Source organism: Coturnix japonica, chromosome 2 (genome assembly GCF_054131305.1).
Source record: "Coturnix japonica strain WE chromosome 2, WE-NBRP24, whole genome shotgun sequence".
Lineage (NCBI taxonomy): Eukaryota > Metazoa > Chordata > Aves > Galliformes > Phasianidae > Coturnix > Coturnix japonica.
Window position 1 is genome coordinate 46,347,445 of NC_140664.1, and position 25,877 is coordinate 46,373,321.

At 44.0% G+C, this 25,877-nt stretch overlaps 2 protein-coding genes across 9 annotated transcripts in view; both read left to right on the forward strand.

The window, feature by feature from the left end:
• Positions 1-5,412, forward strand: part of ANKRD12 (ankyrin repeat domain 12) — a 56,915-nt gene extending 51,503 nt beyond the window's left edge. For 2 of the 5 annotated variants that reach the window (XM_015855253.3, XM_085539713.1), the window contains 3 exons: positions 435-578; positions 2,799-2,894; positions 3,325-4,649. In XM_015855253.3, the coding sequence (XP_015710739.2) occupies positions 435-578; positions 2,799-2,894; positions 3,325-3,510 (426 nt within the window). In that variant the 3' untranslated portion in view covers positions 3,511-4,649. Of the gene's footprint in view, positions 1-434; positions 579-2,798; positions 2,895-3,324; positions 4,650-5,000 lie in introns of those variants that run through there. The other 3 variants (XR_001553436.3, XM_015855254.3, XM_085539712.1) reach the window with 3 other exon arrangements.
• On the forward strand, positions 5,034-24,836 carry TWSG1 (twisted gastrulation BMP signaling modulator 1). Of its 4 annotated transcripts, none has more exons than XM_085539729.1 (5): positions 5,034-5,174; positions 7,239-7,399; positions 12,429-12,528; positions 15,297-15,563; positions 22,439-24,836. In XM_085539729.1, the coding sequence occupies exons 2-5, from the start codon at positions 7,274-7,276 to the stop codon at positions 22,618-22,620; spliced, it is 675 nt and encodes a 224-aa protein (XP_085395855.1). In that variant the 5' UTR covers positions 5,034-5,174; positions 7,239-7,273; the 3' UTR covers positions 22,621-24,836. The 4 variants fall into 4 exon arrangements, with proteins under 4 accessions (XP_085395855.1, XP_085395856.1, XP_015710743.2 ...); XM_085539730.1 differs by lacking the exon at positions 5,034-5,174 and adding an exon at positions 5,602-5,624; XM_015855257.3 differs by lacking the exon at positions 5,034-5,174 and adding an exon at positions 6,447-6,568.
• The last annotated feature ends 1,041 nt before the right edge of the window (positions 24,837-25,877 follow it).

Consider the following 25,877-nt stretch of genomic DNA (forward strand, 5'->3'; position numbering starts at 1 on the left):
ACTGTAAATACTGTATCAGTAGGAGACATGTAGTTAAAATCATAGAATGGTTCGGGTTGGAAAGGACCTTAAAGATCATCTAGCTCCAGTCATCGTGCCATGGGAAGGAACACCTCATACTAGACCAGGTCACATAGAGCCCTGTCCAGCCTTGAACACTTCTGTGGATGGGGTGTCTACACATTCTCTGGGTGACCTGTTTCAGCGTCTTGCCACCCTAACAGTGACAAGTTTACTCCAAATATTTAACCTAAATCTACCCTTTTTTAGCTTAAAGCCATTACTTCTTGTCCTATTATCACACTCCCTGCTCACTGTAGGTCCCCATTAACTACAGGAAGCCCTCGGTGAGTTTATATGCACAGGTGTTTTTATGAATCAAACTGAAATGCTTATACATTGATATATTTGATAAATTATCTGTTTTAAATTAGGAAAAGCTTATTGTTTCCAATGAGCAAGAAGTCCTCCGCGTTCATTACCGAGCAGCAAGAACTCTAGCTAATCAAACACTACCATTCAGTGCCTGCACTGTTCTGCTGGATGCCGAGGTTTACAACGTGCCTCTGGATGCTCAGGTAAAGAGGTGCATTTCAGAGCTTCAGACCAACATACCTTTCTAGTCTGACTTAAAATGAGTGTTTGGAGTGAATTCCATCCTCATATTGAAATCATCATTGATTTGCTTGAGATTAGGGTTTTGTGTATCGTAGTTATTGTTATTTTGCTTAGGCCTCATTTTGCTCGACGTTGCACACCACATTAGGAGCGCAATAACAAGAGGACACAGGTACTTACACTTGTTTTATGTTTTCTACCCTGATTTTCTTTCATCTCCACAAATAATGTGAAAGATAAAACCAGGATTCTGTTGTTTTTCATGAAATCAAATAGAGTATATTTTTAATCTGTGTCATTTGTGGGCTGTCACTCTGAAATTTCCTGTAGCCATGTCTCTAAGAGAGGAAGATTTCATGGCATCAGTATTTTGTGAACAGGTTTACTAAGAGGAGTAGAAACCACTCAGAACCTGTTTTGGTAATTGAGGAGCATTTAACACAAGGAAGAAATTTGTTATTACAGCTGTACTAAACATTTTGATACATAGCTGAGCATCTTACAAAGAAACACCTATGTGTCAGATGTATGTGGAATTCTGCTTTAGCGCTGTAACTCTTCATGTGTTAATTACAGCCCCCAGTGTTTCCTCTACCTGTGCCATTACTATTTCCCTACCTTTAAAGACCCACACAGAACAAAGCAACTCAGTAGGAAATACCAGTTTTATGAAGACTGTGTTTTTTGCCCATTTAAAGCTTTGTACTGCCAAATTTTTAAGTCATCACCTTCAAAAGACATTTGGTCTTTTGTTAACTGGAAAAATATCATTATTGGTTCTGAAGTTTAGTGTGTCCTTGGGTTTATTTTGTCCCTTTTTGGAGGCTCTTAAGAACTTCAGGGTGGATCTGCATTTTTTTGTAGTTATCATTTTGCAGTTGATTTTGAAGAAGTTGATTTTCATGTTTGAATTCTGCAAAACAAAAGGGATCTTTATGGGAGGAAAGGTGATTTTTCTTTCACCAGTTTTGGCCATTTTTGTACACTGCAGTAGTAGTATTAAAATGCCTGTCCTTACCTCTCGCTACCTCTTAATCATGTTCTGTGGTGAAGAAACATTCCTGATTTCAGTTTTCTTTTACTTGAGCAAATAGCCGGCAAAGGTTTGTAAGCAGAAATGTGGTTTATTTTGAAAATGACCCTCTCAGAACTGCTTCTGAGGGATTTCTTGGTGTTTCAAGGCTCTCCTTTATAGCTGCTAATGTCACACAGACCTTAAGAACCATCCCCTGTGGTCATACACAGCAGAGCAGAGATGGGGAAGAAAAAGGCCCCTATTTCAGGTGAGCAGGCTGGTTACAGCCCAGCAAAACACCTGCAGTTCAGGGTCGCAAAACATGTGTTGCTGAGGGCTCCTTCTATTCAGATTTCCTCTGGGGAATATCTGGAATCTCAGCCAGCTGTTTTCTAGAGACCTCAGCGTCTGCAGGTTATTCCCCCCATTCTTTCTCCCTGCTGCAGTAACGCATTCCTGCAGCGTGCAAAAGGGGTGGCTTTAGTGCTGGTTATTGAAGTATGACATGGACGTGTTCTGGCTATGCAGAATCTATACAGAATTAGTTTCTCACAATGGGCAAATGTGATATTCTGGGCTCATTAAGTAGCTTTTCCAAAAATACTAATGGATTGAATTGGTCAGGACGAGTCAGATCTGCCTTCTTGCTTTTTAAAATCCCTTTTGCAGATTTTAGTGGTAATTTCTATTGAAATTGCTTTTGAATACTTGTGTGGCCAGTTAACTCAGATTGCTCGAGGTTGCCTTGATGAGTGTTTTACTTTTCTCTGCAGGGATGCTGGTTTGATTCGTTACTGAAATTTAACAGGAACAAAAAGAGCACGTTGTGGAAGCTCTGCCTTGTGCTGATTAAGATTTTAAGGCATAAATCTTGAAGTCTCCTACTCCAGTTTTAAAAGTAGAGGACGGCAAATAGCTTTAGCCTGAGGGGATCTGGGAATAACCAATTCTAGAGAGCAGCTGGCTGAGAGAAGAGGAAGAGCAAGACATATGCTCACATGTACCTCGATACATTGACTTGGAGTTTAGTTTTCCATCTGAAGCACTGTTGTTTATAGAAGTGCCACAAAGTATGTTTTTGTGTTTTAAGGCACATCTGATATGAATTATCAAATAACTTCCAGGTGTTATTTTTTGTTTGGTTCATTGGTGGTTGTTCTTGCAGGCCGATGACAGCAAAACATCAGTGAGGGATCGGTTCAACGCGCGGCAGTTTATGTCATGGTTACAGGACGTCGATGATAAGTTTGACAAATTAAAGGTATTCTTCTTTGTCTGTCTCTGTCTTTAGGGGAAACAACGCCTCTGGTGTCACTGCAAAGATGGCAGGAGTAAACGTGAATTAATATGTGAATAAACACATCTGTTTGCAGTACCACAAGTTATTGCAGATATCCCTGTGCGTTGCAGGGGGGTTGGACTAGACGACCTTTAAAGGTCCCTTCCAACTCAAATGATTCTGTGATTCCATGTTGTGAAGGGCAACATGAAGGAAGATCTGCTCATATTAAAAACAAAAACAAAACAAAAAACAACCTTTGTAATGAAATAATCTAATTATTTCAATAGGGAGTTGGGGGGGCTGTTGCTGCTACCACCAAAGAGGCTGATAGATGCCTTTTCTGTTGTGAAGCTGGTGATGTAGTGTTTTCTCAGGTATTGAAATAACTTCTTTCTACATTCCAAAACAGACGTGCCTTTTGATGAGGCAGCAGCACGAAGCAGCAGCTTTAAATGCGGTACAAAGACTGGAGTGGCAGCTTAAACTACAAGAACTTGATCCCGCTACATACAAATCCATCAGCATTTATGAAATTCAGGAGTTCTACGTTCCTCTTGTTGATGTTAACGACGACTTTGAATTGACACCGATATGACAAGCAGTACCTACTGGCTCATGCCTTTGAGCAGCTAGAGGCTGAGGTGCGGTGATTCACAAAGGTATTTTGCTTTTAAGACAGAACACTTTATTAATGAACACTTAATGTAGAATACTGCCTTTCTCAGTTATTCAGAAAAATGTGGCGTGTTGTTCACAGCACAGAGATGGATGCTTGTTTTGAAGTCAGTTTCCCAGCAAATAGCATTACCTGTATTTCAAAATTGGCTTCAGGGCTCATTGCTGACAGGGATGATAAAACGTGGCGAGTTAACAGCGCTGGCAGCTGTTAGAACAAAAACAGCCACCAAAACAAAATGATACCTAAAATCTACTAGGAGGCTTTGCGTTATGGAACTTGGGTAACAGCCAGACTCCCACAGCGGGAGGGGAAAATAGGGTGAAAAGTCTGTAGAAGAAAAATCAGACTTGGAGGAAAATAATTCTATTAACCTTATTGTATTTTGTAAATTGCTGTACAGTTTTTTTCTTTTTGGAAAAAGATGTAATATTGTCTTCATTTTTAAATAATTTATTTTATACATATTGTGCAAATGTAAATAGTCTTGTAATTAATGTTCAGACCTGTACAAAATAGATATTTTAACTGTAAAACTGTTTTTGTCTAACGTTTCATTGGACCAAAGTTGTCGTTTTTATTAAGTGTGGTGTGTTCCTGGTTGGCAGTTCTTTTCCTATGGCACGTGTTTGATTTAGCTGCTTGTTTCATCGCCATCGCTGTGAAAGAGTTGAAACGGAACCGTTCTGTATTGCATGCTTCACAGAGCCCCCAGCTCCTCGACTTCAGTAACCGAAACCCCAACAACTGTAGCATTTACAGAGCCATGTTTCATGTTAGTCTGCTGTTGTAATGCCATACCTATGACTTACTATGCCCAAAATATTTTTGTGTAAGAAAAAAACCAAGCAAACAAAGAAAAAAAAACAAAAACAAACAACACAAGCAACAACTTTTTTTCTCTTCTATGGTGGTCTCGTAATAGAGCCTATATTTTCCAACAAAATGCCTTTGAATGAAAATTCTTAAATTGTATATTGTCTATTTTAATATTAATCTATGGAAGGATATGTAAATAGTTGTAAATATAATGTTTAATAAATTTTATTGGTCATGTTCCTGGCTGCAATTTGTTCATGTTGTAACATTTGGCGCTGTCAAGAAATCTCCCCACTCCGGTGATGGGAAATTAGTAGAGAGAATCAGTTAAGAACTAAAAAAATGGAAAGCTTTTGTCCTAACATTTCTGTATCCCCGGTGTTGTTAATGAGCTGTTAATTATTTATTGGCACAAGGTTATAGATATTCATGAAAAAGATTTGTTACAGCCTAGGCCATCCATTATTCAAGAGTGCTTGGGATCTGATGGCTGTGATATTACTTTGGAAAGAAATGGAGCTTATGCAAGAGGGGTGGCTGCCTGCAAAAGAGATTAAAGTACTTGCTTTGAACTGATTTTTAAACACCAGGTGAACTGCTGCTCCCTGTGCTTATGTGATCGCCCAGGACTCCTTCACTGTGATGCTGAGCTACAGGCTGTGGACAACAGGCTCCTTCCAGCTGCACGTCACCGCGGGCTGCAATCGAGAATAAAGTGATAGTAACACGAGCACAGTAATACTGGAGTAAGCACAAATTCACAGGTAGCTCCTGCCCTGTAGCTCTTTTTTGCCCCCACTTTAAATTTGCTGGGTACTTGAGGAAGGGGAAGCTCTTGTTTTTATGCAAGACCGCATTACTGGTGCTGCAGAACCAACCACAGAGTAAGGGAAATGCAGATAGAAGCATTGGGGTTGGCTGGAGTAAGGCAGTTCACAGCACGACTAACAAAAGGATTACACAGCTTTTTGTTAATTAAAATTATTTTGACAGTATACCCTATGAGGAAGTCTGGATCTGGTTATTTGTCAGGCTTAACCTGTGTTTCCTCAACAAGGAGAGATAACTTCCCGTTAACAGTTTCACACAGGTTGTTTTCAGTTGATGCTGATTACTGAACGTCCCTCTGCTCCCACACTGTGTTCCCATACATTACACGCTCTCCTGCCCTCTGCAACCTGGATCCAAGCTGTGTCCCAGTTGTGCATTTCCAGGTTTGTCCTGCAGTGTATTCCCATTACTTCCATCAAGTGATGCAGGTTGGGGTTGAGTGTGAGGGATGGGTGCCATGTGGCATTGCTTCTCCCCCCTGGGAAGCCTGGTGCTGCTGAGCTCCTCCTGGGTTTTCTTTCAGGGATGAAACTCATCACTTTGGTCTTGTTGCACTTGGGTAGGTGCAGTCACAGCTATGTATACACACTGGGAGAAGAGCTCAGTGAAAGCAGCCCTGCAGGGAAGTATCTGGGGGTCCTGGGAGATGAAAAGCTGGATGTGAACCAGCACTGTTCCTGCAGTCCAGATGGCCAACAGTATCTTGGGCTGCATCAGAAGAGGGGTGGCCAGCAGGGACAGGGAGGGGATGTGGCCTTCCAGTACTTAAAGAGAGGTTATAAAATGAAGAGGTCTGACTTTTTACACACTCTGATAGCAATAGCAGAAGGGAAGGTTTAGATTAGATGTCAGGAGGAAGCCCTTCATTCAAAGGGCAGTGAGGTGCTGGCACAGCTGCCCACAGAAGCTGTGGTGCCCCATCCCCGGAGGTGCTCAAGGCCAGGTTGGATGGGGCCCTGGGCAGCTGAGCTGCTGGGGGGCAGCCCTGCCCATGGCACGGGGTGGCACTGGGTGGGCTGTGAGGTCCCTTCTAGGGTACCGTCAATCGAGGGCTCCTACTGCATCTTCCTAGCACGAGGATACCGCTCGAGAGCCCTACACCCCACCCTCCCGCCGTGGCCTCGCTCGGCCTCCCCTGAGCGGCGGTGGCGGATCGAGGGGCGGTCCCGGCGGCGGCCCGAGGCGGGGCCCTGCACCGTGTGCGCGCTGCGAGCCCGCGCTACCGCCGCCTGCGCTGCCCGCGGCCGAGCTGAGGCGCGCGGTGGCCGGAGCCGTCCGCGGAGCAGCCGGAGCCGCCGGCGAAGCGGGGGCAGCCGCCGCCCGGCCGGTGAGGGGGGCGAGGGGCGGAGGCGCGATGCCGGAGGATGGAGCCCGGCGGGGAGGCGGCGGCTTTGTGAGGAGCGTCCCGCTGCCCGCCGGAGGAGGCCGAGAGGGGCGGCGCAGGGCCCCACGGGTGCCCCGGAGCCGGGCGGGGCTGCCGGGGCGCTCCTGACAGCGGGGCCGGGGCCGGGCGGCCGCCGCGTGCTGCTTGTGGGGCCAAGGGCTGCACCTGAGGCCGGGGGGCGCCGGCGGCGGCGGGGTGCGGGGCCGCGGCTCCGGGCGCTGCTTGGCGGCCGCCCCGTCCCGTCCGGCTTTCCCTCCTGTGAGAACAATGCCGGCTCCCCGCGAGCCGTGCAACAACGGGCGCTGCGTGCCGGGCTCCGGCCTCGGCCCGGGCTGATGGGGCACTGCCGGGGCTGCGCCCTGCCTTCCAGGTTAGGGCTTCGCTGCTGCGTTTGATTTGTCGCCGCTCATAGGCCGTCAGAGCTGATGTTACAAACCTGACCTCGTTCACCTGAAGTTCAGTGCAGTTCTAACGTAGTGCAGCAGCAGAAAGCTTCAGTCGGAGCGGTTTGCCGGTAGAGAAGCAGCGGGTGGGTTTGTTGTGGTGCCTCTTTAATGTTTGACTTCTTTTTGTTTCTCTTTTTGTTCTTTCTGGTGGTCAAAAATTGCCTCAGTGCTGGTCGAGCTCCGTCTGCAAACCGCTGGAACGATGAGGTCTCCGTGTGCGGCCCTGAGCGCATCCCTGCTGCTGCTGCTGCTGCTGCTGTGGGCCCGCTCCTCACTGGGCTGCAACAAGGCACTGTGCGCCAGCGACGTCAGCAAGTGCCTCATCCAGGTATAGCGACAGCACTGCCTCTGCTTGCCTTTAGTTTGGAAGCTGTTTGGAAGCCCACCTGGTCCCACCCCGTGCCGTGGGGCAGGGCTGCCCCCCAGCAGCTCAGCTGCCCGGGGCCCCATCCAACCTGGCCTTGAGCATCTCTTTGCATGGCACTCCCTGTGACAGAAGGTTGTAAAGCTGAAAATGGCTGGAAACCCTCTGAGAGGACAAACACTGGTGTAGCTCCAACGTGCCTCACAAACCTGAAGTACTTCTGACTACTAATGGGGGTGAGCAAGCTCCCAAAGTGTGTGAGTTTACTTAAAATGGGCTCTTGAGTTGCGCCTGTGGGCAGTGGATGTCCAGCTTGAGCCCAGCTGCTGCTTTTGGCTCACTGTGTGCTGTCCATAGGGCTGAAGGAATGGCCAAGCCCCAGCTGCTCTTCCAGCAGCGGTTGGGAGCAGAGTGAGAGGTTCTTTTAGAGGAGCTGTGAGCTGATCCACTGCCTACTGGCCAGGAATTGATGGGCAATGAACTGCGCACGCTTTCTGACACTGGAAGAAAAGGAGACTTCCTGTGGTCAGTTCCAGCTTCCTGCTGCCTCTTTGCAGTTGGAAATGGAAAAGCACAGAGCGCAAATATCAAATGCCAGTAAATATCCTTCCGACTTCTGCACTGCCATTGCTTTAAATGGAAAAAATAATTGAAAACAGTGCTGCTTCTCAGCCATTGTCTACAGAGTTGTTAAATGAGGGAGACAGGCTTTTGACTTATGTACCCAGTGACTACGGCACTGTTTTTCAGTGATAGTGCTGTGTTTTGCTTAAGCACTGGTATCTCCTTAGCAGCACAGCCCTAGGGATGTGCTCTCTTACTTTGTATCAGTGATGTGGGACCCCTTCTTAAAGCATTTCTCCAAAATCAAGGACCACACATTGCTCTTTGAGACACTACAGTGTTGGGGTTGTCTGTGGTCACAGGTCAATGAGCAACAGAGGCAGATAGGTCAGAAGGCAGGTGAGGAGACTCCTGAAGCTCTGACCAAGCTGTTGCTATCTCTCATCTCGGCTTTTTCATTCTTTATTCTTAAATCTTCAAGTGTTGTTGCAGCAGAAGCATTGCATTGCTCTCTGAAGTACGTCATACTTCTTGGGTGGGTGTGTGGTACGGTATATCTGAGTGTTCCTGTTTCCCTCTAAACCCTTCTGGAGAAATCCGAATTAAAAGTGCTTTGCTAACAGTGAGTTTGCTGGACTATCCCATCATGCAGTTCCCTATTCTGTTTCTATCATCTCTCTAGTTTGGCTCGCTACATGGCTTGAAGCCAAATCAGCGTGTCTCTGAGGTTACTGGGGTGCAGGCAAGACGTGGTGTTGGCCATCTGGATCTGTGGGAGCAGTGGGGCTCTCAAAAACCATATGGTTAACACAAATATTTGTGCCAGCCTCAGTACAGTCATTACTGCCACTCCTTAGGAGCTGCTCAGCTCAAGGGTGGTCCTTGCATAAATATTTTTTCTTCAATCCAGGACAGAGCGTGAGACCAACAACTTGTAAGCGTTCAGCTTTCCTCTTAGGTCTTGATGGCTGTAGCTTTTCTGGTGCCTTTGTGTTGGGATTTTATGTTGTTTTCCATGAGCAAGTAGCTTGAGGAACCTCTCCGTTTTGGCTTCACCACTGCAGAAACTTGGTGTATTCTGCACTTTTGGAGGAGCTGTGGGTGAGACCCAGGAGCAGAGAGGGGCCACAAGCTCAGCTCCCTTCCTGGCTTTGGGCACAGCTCATCCTTGAGCCCCAGCGGCGCTGTTGTTCAACTCCTTGGGCAGGCTGCTGGCCTTAGTGGTGCCTGGCACCCCTCCTCCTCCAGCATTTCTTCTGCTTTGGGGTTCCCATGCACAGAGATGAGAACACTGAGTGGGCACACTGTGACTTACGTCATTTATGCCACTGTCGGTGACACCTGCTGCAGGTTTATCTTCCCCTCTTGTTAATGTTGGGCATGAGCTTCCCACCTTGCATGTATTTCCAAGACGTTTTTTTGCCCTGTGATATGAAATAGCTCTCACATTTTTACTTCGAGGCTTGCGTATCCAATTCTACCAAAGTGTGTTTTGTAGCTGTAGAATGTAACGCAGTCAGGTTAGCAAAATAATCCCGTCTGGTTTGCTTCCAGGAGATTTTCTGTTATTAAACTGTTCTAGGAAAAAAACACGAGCTATTTTCTTTCATTCCCTCCTCCAGTTTGCAGAGAGGTTGCCAATGCCTCCAGGTCCTGTTTCTCGCCACGCTGAGAAAACAGTCTCCGTCACTTCAAGAAAGTTTGGAAAAAAAATGCAGATGTTAAATACCTTGTAAAAGGCTTTATTTGCTCTGTGGAGCAGAAATACCTTTATTGTACAAACATGCCTGCTTCCTGCTTTCATGCTGTATTTTTAGATGAGGGAGGCTCGCTTCTTGCCTAGCAGAATACTGGTGCACCTTCAGTAGTTCAGCCTGGGCAGCTGCCAGGCTCACTTATGAGTAATATTTTCTTCCACTGACGCCTCGCCACCCCCAGCCATCAACAGGGAGCGTTTCTCTTTCTGCTTCACTTCACCCACGTCCCATGGAAGCATTCTTTTAAGGAGATGTATCCTGTACAAGTGTCCGGTCCGAGTGAGTCAGTAGGAGGAACTCGAGTGTGGTTAAGGAAACAGTGGACATGCAAACGCATGGATGGAAAAACATACGATTACTGCCCTGCAGGGACAGCCCTGGGGAGGAGGGGTTGAAGAGCTGTGCATAAGACCAACCACTTGCTCTTTCTTCTCCTTTCTTCCTCCAAGTTGTTTCTTTTTATCTTTTTTTTTTTTTTTTTTTTTTAGGAAAATAGATGTTCCTAACCCTTACCTGTAAAAGTAAACTTGTTAAAGTACCAGTAGGTATAGCAATGTGATCCCTAGGTAATCCTTGTGCATATAGACACTAAGAATACAGACATGCACTTGCTCAGAGGGCAGTGAGGCGCTGGCACAGCTGCCCATAGAAGCTGTGGTGCCCCATCCCTGGAGGTGCTCAAGGCCAGGTTGGATGGGGCCCTGGGCAACTGAGCTGCTGGGGGGCAGCCCTGCCCATAGTGCAGGGTGGGACTGGGTGGGCTGTGAGGTCCCTTCCAACCTAACCCATTCTATGACAATATTTTTGTATTGCAAGTGTGGAAGTTAAGACTACTTTTAATTCCGTGAGAATACTCCTAAACAGCATAATACAAGCTATAAAATTGCAATAACTCCAATTCAGTGAATTTTCTGGCTTTGATTCACACGTTGCATTTAATATTTTATGGAGAGTCGCCTCCTCCCACATACTGGCTCGTTGGCGTTGCAATGTCTTTAATAGGTGTGAAGTTGTCTGCCCAGTTTTACTGTTGAAGAGCAAACGTGTAGGGTATGTTTCATGTGAACTCATCCCGATGGGGCTCATCCGCCAACACAGCAGTGCTGTACTCGTGGTTGTTTTGAAGAATTGTTTTATTCAGGCTTTTGCTCCTCGAGTCTGACACAATCTGTTTATTGAACAGAAAGATAAATATTTGAGAAGTGCGTCATTCATTCACATAAGTCATCCTCCTAAGTTTGTGGTGTCTCCTCTTGTGGAAAACTTGGTATTTCTCGGTGACGGGCCTGTTTTTCATCCTTCCCTTGGAAACGGCATAGTAATAGGTGACACGAGTAAACTTTGAGAGTGAAAAAGTTGAAAATCTTGGTGGATTTCCAGCCTGTAAATAAAAATTGAAGCCTTACTAAGTCTGTGTATGGCAAAAATGCACGCGGAGAGTGGGAGTTGATGCTCAACCCCTCGTAAGTGCAAACAATTTACATTAAGTTGCACAGGCAATGGCGGTATCTCAGCGCTGTGCGGAACACAATAGTTTCTGGATTGTGTGGCTTTTTTTGCTGGCTTCGAGAAGACTTTTAATTCTTAATCTGGGACAAAGCAAATGGAAGAATAATGGATTGATGAACTGTGTTAGTACAGTGTGGCCCATCTGAGGTGGAGTTGGGGGTTGGTGCTGTGTCAGCCCCCTGAAAGGGGGACGTGGCTCTGGCCTCGCTCTCCCGGATGCATTGAGGACTAGGCACCAGGCTGCCATCTGGGAGCTGAGCTCCTTTGGAGCAGCTCGTAGGCGTCTGTGAGCTGCAGGGAGGCGGCCCACCTGGTTTTTACATTTCCTTTGTATGTGCAGCCTGTTCTCATGCTTCAGGATCCTCAACTGTACGGCTTCGGGAGGACTGCCAAACGAACCGGAGCCTTCAGGTTTAGGAAGCAGGAAGCAAAAAGGGTTATCTTTGTGCTTCCATGTCTTTTCTGGTTTTCCGTCTTAATAACAGTTAGAGTAAAGAGTGTATGCTTGCCATTTTACTTTCAAGAGACCACTGAAATCTTTGAAGTATCTGGGGTGTCGTTTTGGGGATAGAGGAAGAGCAGAAATGAATCAGCTGGACCTCAGATAAATACATATATATTCACATACAGTTACCAATGCTGCAAATAGAGAGCAATGTGTAGCAGGCATTCAGAGATGTGCAAAAGAAACATGTTCCAATGGCTAAACCAAATACATTCCTTTCAAGATCCACAAATAGGTGTGATCGTAGGCACTGCACATCTTCAGAGCTTCCTTTTTTTAGCTAAATTATACCTCGTCTGCACTATTTATACAAAAAGGAATATCCTTCTTTGAATTTGTTTTGTGACGGGAAAAGCACTCAGGGAACATGGAGGTGAACAAAGCTTTCCCACAAATGGGACTTTTTTGAATGCTTATTAGAAGGCTTCAGATTTGTGTTCAGAATTTCAGCTTAAAAAAAAACAGCCAGTCTGAAAAGATCCATTTGTGAAGTCAGCTTGGTTCTTTGGCCACAACTTTTACCATTTTCTCATTCAGTTAGTGTAGAAAGCTGTTCTAAAACCATAACTGCAGCTGTGTCCAGAGGAAGAATTGCTGTGCCCTGCTGGCATTTCATGTCTGTAGATTGCTGGGTGTAACACGTTCATGTTGTTTTCAGGAGCTGTGTCAGTGCCGCCCAGGGGAAGGAAACTGTTCCTGCTGCAAGGAGTGCATGCTCTGCCTTGGCACGCTTTGGGATGAGTGCTGTGACTGTGTTGGTAAGTTTGCAATTGTTGGGGATTTCTTTTTATTTATAGAAACTTCTTCCCCCTGCTGTGTGTTCAAGTCACAGCCCTACTGTAGAAGTTAAGCATCAGGACAAAATGTGTTCTTTAATTATCTTACAGCTTCTTGTGTGGGTACTGTGTGAGTTAGCATGGGGATCAACGTGACAGAAAGCTGCATCTGCTTTATGAGGTACACAGTAGTGGTCCAGGTTTTGCTTGGGTAGTGTCAGCATCACTAAATAGCAGTTTTGCTATCTGTTTGTGGGCTTCTTTTTCAATTGTCTTCTCAGTGAAACTACACAGCACCTTCCTTATGAGGTTGGAGTCCACGTAGGGACAACTGGAGGTGTGAGTTCCCCTGTGAGTCCTTGGGACTAGCTGTAATTATGCATGGTCCCAAGTTTTTCATCACACTTTTCATTTGCAAAAAGATCTGTTTCTGGAGCGTGAGAAGGAGGTATGCAAGTTCTTGCTGTAAGATGAGATGACAGCCCTAACAAGGACAGCATTATTACCAACAGATCATGTTCACAGTGCCAAGATTTCTGTTGGTGAATGCTGCCTCTGCAGAAGGAGGGATATGTTCTTGTTCCTTCTCGTGTTATGTTTTGAAAGCTTCATCATCCTGGGGTTGCTGGGCCCTCCACTGCCATTCAGATCCATCTGGTTCCCATAAATAGGAGGCATGTTGATCACTGCACCTTCTCACAGCTTCAGGCTGGTTGATTGTTTTCTGAGTTCATGAGGATGAGTGCTTCAAAGTGCTCCTTTTCACTGCATTTCATCGCTTCTCACATTCCATCATGATGTGAATATGCTTTCTGACAACTTGCTTCTTGCTTGGTTCTCTGCAGCTTACCTTTGTTTAGCTGTCCTTCAGTAATTTAGGAGTGGAACGAAATACTCGAGTGCACGTGAGATTCTTCCCAATGGCATAAAGTATTTTCAGCCCCTCCACCTGTGCTGGCTATTAATTTTGAAAGAGGTGTTATGGTTTGATTTTTCTATTTGAGCTGAAATACTTTAATGGACTCACAGAAGAGTGAAATAGGTTTGTGTATATTTCCCCCCCATCCCCTTTGCCCTCCCCACACGTTCTTGCTTTTTCTAACACAGTACTGAAGTGTATTGTGGTCTCATTCAGCCAAAGGGGTAGGGAACAGGAGAGCAGGCTACTTGGCTTTTCCATATGCGCTGTCTGCTTCAGAAAGCAGCAGGGCTTTGTGCACATATATTCTGTAGGAAGAAGAACCTAACTATTGTGATTATAAAGAGAAATGTCCACAGTTTATTTTCTAAATTTGAACGTTACTCCCTGTTCTGTTGGTGATTCCCCTAGTGCTATCCAGGAGAGCAGTTAGCAGGGTTTTAGTTTCAGTTTCCCAGTACCAGGGGTTCTGCCAGTGCCTCAGACCTTGGCTGTGTAGCATCATCCTGTTATGAAATAATTACTCGTTAATGTAGATTTGGAGTGGGAGATTTCGCTGTCATTTTGATGGATAAGCCTATAAACTGATCAAGTCTAACATAAAAACAAATGGGTTGTGACACCTTCCAGGTCATGTCTGCTCTGAGGCCAGGAGTTACTTCTACTGTCCAGCACTTGCTTTGAAAAGATTCTGCTTTTGTATAAACTTAAACTATAAACTTAAAAATTATTTCTGAAACTGGACTCCTAATGCATTGATGGGGCAGGAATCACTTTTCTGAGTGTGTAGGGCAGGTGGACTTCAAACAAATGTGCTTCGTATTGCTTTGGAAGAAGAGGATTGATTTGCTTTGCAGCTGTAGCAGTCTAAAAGGGTAACTGTGAAACTACCCAAAATGACATCCAGATGTACATCGGGGAAATCAATTCATCTGTCTCTTGCCAGGTGACTTCTGATAGTGTTTTGTGGCATCTGGTTCTAAATACCTATGTATGTGCTTTCAGTCTTGGTGGTTTCAATCTTTTCATTAAAAGAAGGTAATTGCAGGTAATAAATGGTTGCGTTTAAATGGTTAATGAAAGACTGGCACTTGCATTGCCTGTTACAGAAACAAAGAGGATTACAGTAGTGGACAGCAGATTTCAGAAAAAGATTCCCCAGAAGATATTAAAAAAACATGTAGGGGGTAGGTGTGTAAATAAATGCTTTTGCCTGTAGTGACCTCTCCAACTAAGCAGAAAATCTCGGTTCATCTCAGCCATGTCTAAGCAGGTAAGAGAACAGACTCATGCTCTCTCCTGGTGCTGATCTTTGCACCTCTGGCAGGTGCCTGGTAAGATCTAATGCGCTGCCAAGGCAGGTGAGATCAAATACTTGAATCGTGATCAAAGGTTTGACAGAGCTCAGGACTTGTTGAGATGCTATCTTTGTACAGTCGTGGGCTCCCCTTCCGGATTCATGCCAGTGTCGGTCATGCCGTGCTTTGTCACGTTTCCCAGGGGAAACAAACCTTTAGTTGAACTCTGTGTTCTGAAGTGTAATGCTATAGCATAGGAAGGGAAGTGAAAAAGAGGTTTTTCTTTTCACATGGATCTCACAAGTTTATTATGGGTTTTGTGGAATTCTGCAGAGATCTGAAACCTACTACTAGCGAAAGTTAGCGCTGCTGGCTTTGGCGGCACTTCTGGTATTGAGTTAAGAGCAGGAATTGTATCAATAGAAGGGTTCTGTATATATACATACATATATAGGCACATATATATATATACACACCCACAGGTTCCAAGAAGAAAGGATTTTTGTGTAACTTACCTTCCCATTCCTGTGCAGGTATGTGCAACCCTCGCAATTACAGTGACACGCCTCCAACATCCAAGAGCACTGTAGAGGAGTTGCATGAACCAATTCCTTCACTTTTCCGAGCGCTCACAGAAGGGGATACTCAGCTGAACTGGAATATTGTTTCCTTCCCTGTTGCAGAAGAACTGTCACATCACGAGAACTTAGTTTCCTTTTTAGAAACAGTGAACCAGCCGCAGCATCAGAACGTCTCCGTTCCAAGCAACAACATCCACGCACCTTACTCTAGTGACAAAGGTAATAAATACAGTGTCTGAATTCCTCGCGTCTCTTCTGGTCTCTTCCAGCAGCTTTCTCAGTGCATCTTCTATGCTTGTCTGCGCTACCTTCTTCTGTTTAAAAATGGGGAGCTAAAATAGGTTCAGTCTACTTCTGAGCATGACATAACAGTGTATGAACTTATTGCCTTTATTTTATTTATACATGTTTTTTTCCACCTTGAGTTTAGAGTTTTGTGTTTTTTTTATGCTGAATGGTAGGGTAAAAGATGAGAAGTTTGGTGTAGTGACAACAGTGGCTCAAGAAAAACTCTCTGCTTCCCAATTTCCACGCTAAACCTGAAATGCTTTTCTCTGCAAATCATTTCAAAGCCTTAAAAGAATCTCGTAAATAGTTCTTAGTAAAGTAGCTGCTTAAAGGGGGAAAAGAGCATCTGATTTGTTTTACTGTAGTGTGATTAATGCTTTGCTTCTTTCCCAGCACTCGCTTTAAGTGTTAGTAGCCACATATGTTGTTGTTGTGATGGTTCTTTTATCTTATCAAGGCAAGATACCCAAACTGATGGGCATGCTGCTTTTCCATCCCATCGTGAACCTTTGACCTAGTAATGTTTCTGAGTAGGGCTGCTATTGATTACATGGAACTGTAATGGCAACTTTTCTGACTTCCTTTGGTTAAGGCACACTAGAAAAAGAAATTAATTCCAGAACTGGGAAACCAGATGGGCAGAAAACATTTCATTCATATGTCTTTGACATTAATAAAATGCTTGCTTACCATCACGAGAGAGATGCAGAAAGCCATGTTAAATGGCAAGCCACAAAAAGCCATGTGTGCAAACACTACAGTATTTAAAGACGTAAATTATACTTGGAAAGAAAACATATGCTCAGAACAACCTTGAATATATCCCACTGTACTTAGGTACTACAGCCGGACTGGCTGTTCCCTGACAGTCCTTTACTACCATGCCAACAGGATGGGCTAATGATAGCTTTGGATTAAACTTGGAATTGGAATTGCATCCTGAAGGTGTGGAGGAGTTCTGAGTATAACAACACAGATACATAGCTACAGTTTTTTCTTAGTCAAAGGTCTCCTTCGTTTCATTCGTATTAGAGATTAGGCTGAGAGGGCTTTCACTGGAATGATGGCATTCCAAAAATAAGTTTTATTTGGAAATACTTACCAAACGCCGCTGGATTTTGGATTTCGGTAGACGCTTAGAAGAGAAATAAATGTCAGAGCTCTTCTTGTTATCATTGTCTATTCCTCCTCCATCTTACTGGCCAGCAAAGAGCTGGAAAAAGTAGAAAAAGGCTTTCAGTTTCCTATACTTTAAAATATTAAAATACGTAACACCAGTGAGGTGTCTTTTCTTGGCCACAGAGTAGCTGGAGACCTGATTTAGCAGAACATCACGTTAAGATTCTCTTATAAAAACATCAGTGAATCCATCTGTGAGAACAATAAATGGAAAGGAAACAACTGTGTGCTGGCCTTGGTCAGTCAGTGTTGATTATGGTGGAAGTTAGGGCACATGGGGAGCTGCAGCTCTTGTGTTGGATGCTTTGTGACCTGAGCTGTAGCAGTGTTTCTGTACAGACAGTAGTTTGCTTATTGTCGTATGGAATACTTGCCAAAATTTGGATAGGCTCTGCCTATGGATTTATCTCACCACGTCCTGTAACACAGTTCTGATTGTAATTTCAACGTGTGTCCAGGCACAGATCAACGTGAAGCCATTTAGGGTGCCAGACTTGCTATGTGCAGTCCTGGGTGGGTGCCAGGAAAAGCAACGCTTGCCCCAGGAACCCAAGGGCCTTGTGCCTGACAGCGGGACAGAGCCAGAACGCCAGTTAGTGTGGAGGTGGAATGCAGAGAGACGCAAAGCCTTCCTGTCCTGCCCCTGCCGACTGCAGCCACCAGACCTTGAATTATTGTTGTCTTAGTGCATGCCTTCCTTTTTCTCCTGTGAGTGGTCTTCTCTTGTGGCCGAAGCACAACCAGCTGCTGGATCGAGCTCTTTGTAAAGCTTGGTGGTTTCTGGTGTTTAAGCCACTGCTTCAAATGACTTTTGCTACTTGCAGTGATTATTGACCTAGAGTTACATTTGTACTTTATTCTTATTTTTTGCTTTGTTTTTGGCTGATACCCTCAGAGCTCTGAACTGCAAGTTCAAATGTATAAATAAGCTTAAGTGCTGCAGATGATGACAGGATGTTGGCAAGAGAGAGAGGGGGGAAGTGGATAATCTTTTGGCAGCTGATGAAACAAAATCTCTGCTATAGCTGAGGGATTCTGACTTAAACCTCTCAGTGACACAATAGATGGTGTCAGCTCTGCACTTACGCTTCCACTAAGTGCTGGCTGGGTAGAGAAGATGGAGCAGTGCAGCCAAGGGCACCTATTTCTGTAGGTATGCCAGGAACACGTGTTAAAATATGCCTTTTTTCTTTCCCCAATAACTTCTGAGTGACTAACATCAGATGATATGGCTGCTGGGCAGACAGTTACCTCCTCTTCTACCATGAAACAGACCGACAGGCAACTTACCTTATATAGCACCTTTAATTTTCAAGGTAGCACACGGGGATTTGTAATTAACTAGGAAGGTTCCTTCATCTTGCAGATAAGTGTTTTTCCTTAACTTACAACAACAGAGCTGTTTTCTCTTCTTGGATTTGCCAAATCCATCAAGTACCACTATAGATCTCACTTGAAGCACTAAGAGTACTGTTGCAAAGTCTGACAGAAATACGAGCCTGCTTCTTGTCATCTGAATTTAAATTTGATTCTACATTGTTGTTTCTCCCACACAACCTTCATGTGTTATGAATTGGGGGGAAAAGGAGAAAAATTAATGTTCTGAAAAGCTGTGTAGCTGTCAGTCCCCTGCTGCTCGCTTTCTCCTCCCTAACCCATCTGTATTTGATAGTCCTTTCTGTGTGAAAACAGGCAAAATGCTAATGAAAGAGCTGTTAATGCAGCAAGTAGCATCCTTTTATCTTCACTGAGGGAGTCAGCAATGCCTGCACAATTAGGTTTGTGAAACAATTTAAATACTCTCCCAGATCCCTACTGAGCCTGTAGGATATTTTTTTTCCTTTGTGACTCTTTTTGTAGCCCATAAAGAGGGATTTAGTGCTTGATGTGAGTGACTTTCCTGCTTTCAAAAATTCTTTATCTGTGTAGAAACACCAGCCCTACTGAGCAAGGGACAAGGGGAGCCTGTGGTGAGCAAGATACATAGTGAAGAAAGAACCAGACTAGCTGGCTGGCATGTCTCTGAATGAGCAAGACTTCAAAATGTGTTTTGTAGCTTAGTCTTCTGCACATGAAATGTGTCCTCTAGTTTCTTACAAGTGCTACTGGGAACCAGCCAGATGGACCATTAACTCTGGCCTGGTGTGTACAAGCTGCCTTCCTCACTTTGCAGCATTTCTGTATTGGCCATTTAGGTAGAAACATTTTGGCTTCCATGTGCATGTGAAAATAAATTTTCTTCTCCAGTCAGCCAAGATTAGAGGTCTTGGTTGTTGCTGCTTCCTTAATATGGCTGAGATCTTGCTTCTGTCTCCACTTTGATGCTGGGAGGTTGATTTCCTGCGCCGGTATCACAAGGCCTCACTGCTCTTACCTGCTTCTACCTGGATTATGGTGCCCATGGACCTCCTTCCCACTGACAGAAGTATTCAATTCTGTGGAAGGGCATTTCAGCATCACTGGTAGAGAAGAGTTGATGTACCTCCAGCCAAGGCCTCATTTACAGAAGACTTCCAGAGATGGAGCAACTCTGGGTGGTTCAGGCCTCTGGGGAGATGATACTTGAAGCAGCTGCTTTCAGGATGTATTTCAGTACCCTGAAGTGGTCAGATAGTTGAACTCGACGATCTTGTTTGGTCACTTCTAACTCTGCTGATCCAGAAAGATTTAGGATTGCTTGTTTTGGGACAGAGGCCCTCCTGTGCCTGCAGTCAACACCTGAATGCCTACTGTGAGAAGATAGGGAGGCAAAAACCCTGGGACTATCTGGGCATTCTGGGACTAGAGGGTGTGTGTATGCTCCTTCTTGGCAGCTTTTTGTTGCTGGTGCCAAAATGTTGCGCAGTGCTTGCATGTTCTCTGAAGCAAGGCAGAGTTGCTGAATGCTGTGAGCCAGAAGTGTGCCCTTGTAGCCAAGAAGGCCAGTTGTATCCTGGGTTGCATCAGAAGAGTGTGGCCAGCAGGTCAAGGGAGATGATCCTACCCTCTGCTTTGCCCTAGTGAGTCCACATTTAGACTGCTGTGTCCAGTTCTGGGCTCCCCATGTCAAGAAAGACAGGGAACTTCTAGAGAGTCTAGCAGAGGGTGATGAAGATGATCATTCATGCCTGAGCATCTCCTCATGAGAAAAGGCTGAGAGACTTGGCTTGGAAAATAGAAGACTGGGGTGGGGGCAGTGTCTGATCAATGCTTATAAGTATTCGAAGGGTGAGACTTGGTGGATGGGACCAGGCTTATTTCAGTGGTTCCCAGCAAGGGGCAATGGGCACAAACTGGAATACAGGAAGTTCCATATAAGCATGAGGAAGAACTTCTTTACTTTGAGGATGACAGAACACTTCAACAAGCTGCCCAGGGAGGTTGTGGAGTCAACTTCTCTGGAACTAATACAAAATCCACCTGGATTCTTTCCTCTGCAGCCAGTCTCCCTTACAACCCTCACAGTTCTGTATGGCCCCTGGGTGGATTCTCACCTGTGTGGTTTGGTGGATGCAGCAGTCGCTGCCAGTACCATCTCCCTACCACGTTTTTGCTTTAACTGAGCCCTTTAGGTGCATATTAGGAAGGTCACTCTTTCTGCATGCTGCCTTAGAATGTATGAATCCGTTTTGCTCTTCCTTTTCCCATCCCACCTGTAAAGAAAGCATCCTCACTGATGCTGTGGATGTGTTGGTGGATTTCAGGTAGAGGTTTTGTTCCGTGAGAACTCTCTCTGGTTACTGGGCCTTAGGCTTTAATTTGAAGTGTTATAGAAACAGAAGTGCCAAGAATGGGACAGGACTTGCACAACCGCTGCGTGTTTTGTTGACGTTGTCAGCAGTACTTCAGGTACTCCAAGATTTCTTAGATGACTGTGGCGTTACTCACAGCGTGGCTTTCCTGGAAGCAGAAAAATGCTTTGGCGTTGGACCTGCACTTCCTCCTCAAGATCCTTAATGCCTTTTGCATTGGATGTGGTGTCTACAAGAAGTGTATGTCAGCCCACAGCCTGAACGAAGAATACGGTCTTGTGTTCAGTGAGCTGGCAGCGTGTCTTCTGACTATCTTGCAATTGTTCAGGCAGAAGTAAAATAATTTGGAGTTATCAGGTTTCCTTCATCAGCATTTTGACAGATTCTAATTTTTACACATGGTAGGTAGAGTTTCCAGCTGTCGAGGAGGAGGAAGCATCCATGGAAAAGCTAGCAGCTGCATTGTGCTTTCTCATTTATATCCCTTGCCGTGTGCCCAGCAGCATGGGCAGCACAAAGATCATCTACTGTTGGTACTGGGGAAACTGACTGCATAGATCCGATGTCTTGTAGGGTGATGGAGCCCCTTGCTGGCCTCATCTTACCTCTGAACTTCACCTTAGGGACTTACCAAGAGACCTGTGTGCTGCTGAGATTGCTAATCTATGAGGTACCCATACTTTGAAGAGAGGGGTTATGCTGTATTTCAGCATAAGGCTTACATACAAGAGACTGGATAAGTGCTGTGGTTAACACTTGCATTGCTCCACGTCCTTTGGTCATTCACCCTTCTCCGTATCTCCATAATCATTAAAAAAATGAAAAATAAACTCTGTCTGACTTACCATCTACGTTTGGATTACATTTTTCTAATCCTCCTTGGAATGTAGGTCAGTACGTTTCCTCTGGATCCACGCAGTTTAAGCAGAAATAAGGTAGAAAGTCTCTTGACATTTGCAGCTCGCAAATCTGTCTGATGTGCGTTAGTGAGGTGTTCATGTTTGTAGACAGCTTTCCGTTGTGCTTTCCCCCCATAGCGTGCCAAGTTGTGCTGAGGGCAAGTGTGGTGCAGAGAATCTGTAAAGGACAAACTGTGGTGTAATCACTCGGTTGGCAGAGAAAAAGATGGGATCTATCAGCTTGGGGAATTACAAGTAGGCAGGGGAGGGATGTTTTAGTTTTATGGATATGGTGAATGCCTCAATTCCAGCTTGGGTTGGTTACAGCGCCAAACTTCACGGCGTTTCAAGTAATTGCATGATGGTTACAACAGCAAAAAGGCAGAAAGAATTTCTTAATCTTAGCAGTACAACTGGTGTTGCTTAAAATAACAATTAAAAGCGTGCTGTGCTGTTCTCATGCTGAGGGAAATGGGATTCTCCGGCTCTAGCAACATGTGGTTTTAATGCGGCTTAAGAGTACTGTTGGGGATGAGGAGAAAACGTTTATACTTAAATATTTAAGTGTTTAAAATAACTGATCTAAAAATGTTGTTTTTCTTGATAGCATGTAATAACTGCTAGCAATTGTAGCAGTGGAATCTTAGTGCTAAGGCTTTGTACCTTCACAGGACGCCTGCTTGTTCTTTCGGCATAGCCCATCTTTATACTTCAAAAAGTATCCCTTGTAACTTTGCAGAGGATTAAATAAAATAGACAAAATATAGTTAAAAAGAAATAAATCATCCAGAGGGAGTGCAGATAGTAAGAACTGGAAGTTGATAGATCTCAGCTTGGCTCTCTGTCTCTTTTTTTCTGCTATTCTATCACCCTTTTTTTCCTTATGCCTCACGGTCTTAATGAACTCCTACTTCAAAAGCTGCATGTGTAATTAATTTCTAAGTAACCTTTTAAATACTTCGAGACCTTTTAAACCGTTTTCCCCCTCTTGGTTTAGAACACATGTGTACTGTGGTGTATTTTGATGACTGCATGTCAATACATCAGTGCAAGATCTCTTGCGAGTCCATGGGAGCATCCAAATACCGATGGTTTCACAACGCCTGCTGCGAGTGCATCGGGCCAGAGTGCATCGACTATGGCAGTAAAACTGTTAAATGTATGAACTGTATGTTTTGAAGCAGGAAAATTGTCATATGGTTAAACGGAGGCCAAAGCGATCGCTCTCAGTTAAAGAGAAGCGGATGATTGGAAGTACTGCGTTTTGGTGGAGTGCCTAAAGGTTGCAATTAAATGGAGCTGGTAAAGATGTATACAATTTGAAACTTGTTTTTTTTTTACGTTCACGCAAGCAAGGCTAACTTGTAGAATTTTCAACGTTATGTTTTATTTTTCTTTACCTTCTGCTCAAATGGTACAGCCACGCTCATCCTTGCTGTTCTGATCGTTTTCCTTTGATTTGATACTATTGACTATATTGGTTTTCAGAGTATAATGCAATATCTTGTAGTTTAGAGTAGGGAAAACTTAAGAATATGGTAATGAGATTCTCACCGTCACAGTTCAACAACTAAATAAATGGATACTGAGTCGCAGGGAGAGAGTTCTTGAAGTGCCTGGTCTTGGTTGGTTGGTTGTTTTTTTGACTTTATTGCCCTCAAGTTTCTGAGCTTGGCCTTCTATTGTGAAAATGTCATTTGGGAAAAAGAATCATTAAAGCTTTCTCTTCAGGTTCAGACTGTGGGCTGTCATGGATAAAATCCTGACTTCTTAGAAGGGCTGCCCTACAAAACACTGAGCGGGATGCTTCTCCTACCAGTTTTATTTGCCGCCTTCTCTTACGTACATTGAGAACTGAGAAACTCTTTTCATTCTTCTCTGAGAGAGCAAAGCAAGGCTGTTAGGTGCAGCTGCATCTCCTCCCTTTTGCACTGTTCTCTAGGGTCACTTAATCTTTGAACATTCAGTGCAGTCAAGGGAACATGACATTTTATTTTGAATATAGTGAATAAATGAAAAAACAAAACAGTACAAACTAGCGCTAAAGTGCTGCGGGGTTATCAGCTGAGCAGTTGGCAGCAGATGCGTTTGCATTTAGTAGTTTGCTGTGAATATTTATTCCAAAACAGGAGTCGTACTTTAATTTTCCCATGAGATGTCATCACTAAAGAAGGGAAGATGTGCCCCCAAAGGCAAAAATTGGATGTTCTGAGCATAGAACGCTGTCCATTTTTCTAAGAAAGAATTTTAGTATGTTGACAGTTGCATGGCAATTTTATGCCCCAGTAAAGACCCCATTGATAATGGTACTAAGTGCAAAAATGAAGTGTATGAGTAGTTAATGATCAGCTTTTGGTATTTATAATGATGTGTTTTTTTAACGCCTTGACTTTTTAATGCATATATGCATATATCTGTATGCACACACAAAGAATTTGCCTCTTCATGTTTCTGTCACTGCCCTCAGTCTAGAGGGATTAAACTGTTTTCTAGTCACATCTGAATATCTGTACCATGTACAAATGAAAGCAGTCATTTTAAATATATTTTCTTGAAAAGGTTGCCTGAATGCTTTTTGTTTTTTTTAATCTTCCCTCTTTTTACAGCTCTTTCAACAAGACAAAATAAACATACAGATTAAATGTACTGTCGTGAAATAATGCTACTTTCTTCAATCTCTTTTTACGGCTGTAGAGAAGTACTTGAAAGATGAATGTTTCTTGTTTTGAGCTAGTGGATAATGGAGTACCTGCATACTTTAAACTTGCAATTAAGCGATGAATCGTGGATGTGAACAGAAGAACTTAGCTTTAATGAAGGAGCTGATCTTGGAATATTTGATGATTCATATTATCTTTTTCTTGGTTTTCTTAAAATGAAAGGAAGGGGAGAGTTTGTTAAAAGTAGCTGCGACTGATTCTGGTTGGAGGATGATGCGTTGTTCTTCACCAAGATAGGAAGTAGGCAGTAAGTATTGCTACAGGCCAATAGCACGGTTAGGATCTTGCAGTGTTAAATTATTTGAAACACTGTCTGAATCTTCTCAGAGTAGAAGATGGGCCTGATGTTCCTGGTTAGGTGCCCGCTGTTCCACATTTGTGACATAGAATTTCAATGGTAGGTCAAGCCAACGGAGCAGCACAGGTGGAGAGGACTCATCTGAAACGTGCCTGGGGAACAGCATAATAATGTGAATACACTTGTCTGTGTAATGGCCTGAGGGTAGGTAGCAAGGATGCACACTTTCTGGGGCTTGCCTTAACTTTGTAATCCTTGATGCTGTCTAGAGTTTGCTGTAAGCGTTGTGTGTATGCAAATGTCATACAGCAACAGCAAATGTATTTTATTATGATGAGTGTTTTAAGAAGTATTTTAATAAAAAGACATTACTGTTTCATGTGTTTTTTGTTCTCGTGATTTTCCCAGGGCAAATGTTACCAGGAAACACAGTTATAAAAGTTACTCATTTAAACAGCTGGAATAATACAGAGAATTAACTCTTCAACACTGTTCTTCCAAAACTAAAATAGTAGTTTCCTTTTAAGCCTTCTATTGATACAAACTAATAAAATGTAATTTTCTCAATAGCCAGAATGTACATTCTGATAGAAAACTAACTGTTTTGAGAGGTTGCATCCTTTGTCCTATTCCATTTTGCAAGAAAAGATATTGCACGTTTATTTTTGGGGCTTTTGTTTAGCTCTAAATATCAGCAAAGCATCACCTATATATGCTTAGGAATATTTCAGAACATGTTTCAAGTCTTTTCTGTTAGCTTTGGTCCTTCTACAGATCTCATAAGTCTTCTGTGATCTCAAAGCGCATTTCCTATATGTTCCTTACGGAGTCTTGAACCCCTGCAGGCATCCAACCACAGTCTCAGTTTGGTATCATACAGCTCTTTTGGTTGCCTTTTCTCTGGCTGTGGGGCACTTGTGATATATAAGGGATACCTTTTTTCTGAAGACATTAACTAAAATATTTCTTCTGGGTGTTCTGTTGCATGTTCTGGAACAGTACAGCCCATGTATATTCCCCTCCCTTAAAGGGTTTTGAATGAGTATTTTTCACTACCCCCTTTGAACAGAGTGCTCTTCTTTCAAGTTCTGCCACAGCCTTTCTTCACCTTTAAAGGAACAGGTGTTTCATTATGATATTTCAAATTCAGCTTTCAGTTCAAGTATGTGGTTAGTCAAGGAAAGAAGATTGATGGTTTCTGTGCTAACATGAGCGTGCTTGCTTCGGCCTTTGGTCATGAAAAGGAATTGACTGCTGGAAGATACCTGCTTGTTTCCACTGTATGCACAGCTCTTTTAACTATATAAGCAAAAAGGACTTCACAGTGCTTCACTGCCTATGGAGCTCATCCATGGAACCAGCAGATCTGATCATACAGACCGAGTGCCAGTGAAATACTGAACTTGCTTTGCCTATTG

Coding starts and splice junctions, on each gene's coding strand:
- TWSG1 (XM_085539729.1), top strand. CDS start 7,274: ATGAGGTCTCCGTGTGCGGCCCTGAGCGCATCCCTGCTGCTGCTGCTG. Junction 7,400..12,428: donor TCAGCAAGTGCCTCATCCAG/GTATAGCGACAG, acceptor TGTTGTTTTCAG/GAGCTGTGTCAGTGCCGCCC. Junction 15,564..22,438: donor ACCTTACTCTAGTGACAAAG/GTAATAAATACA, acceptor CTCTTGGTTTAG/AACACATGTGTACTGTGGTG.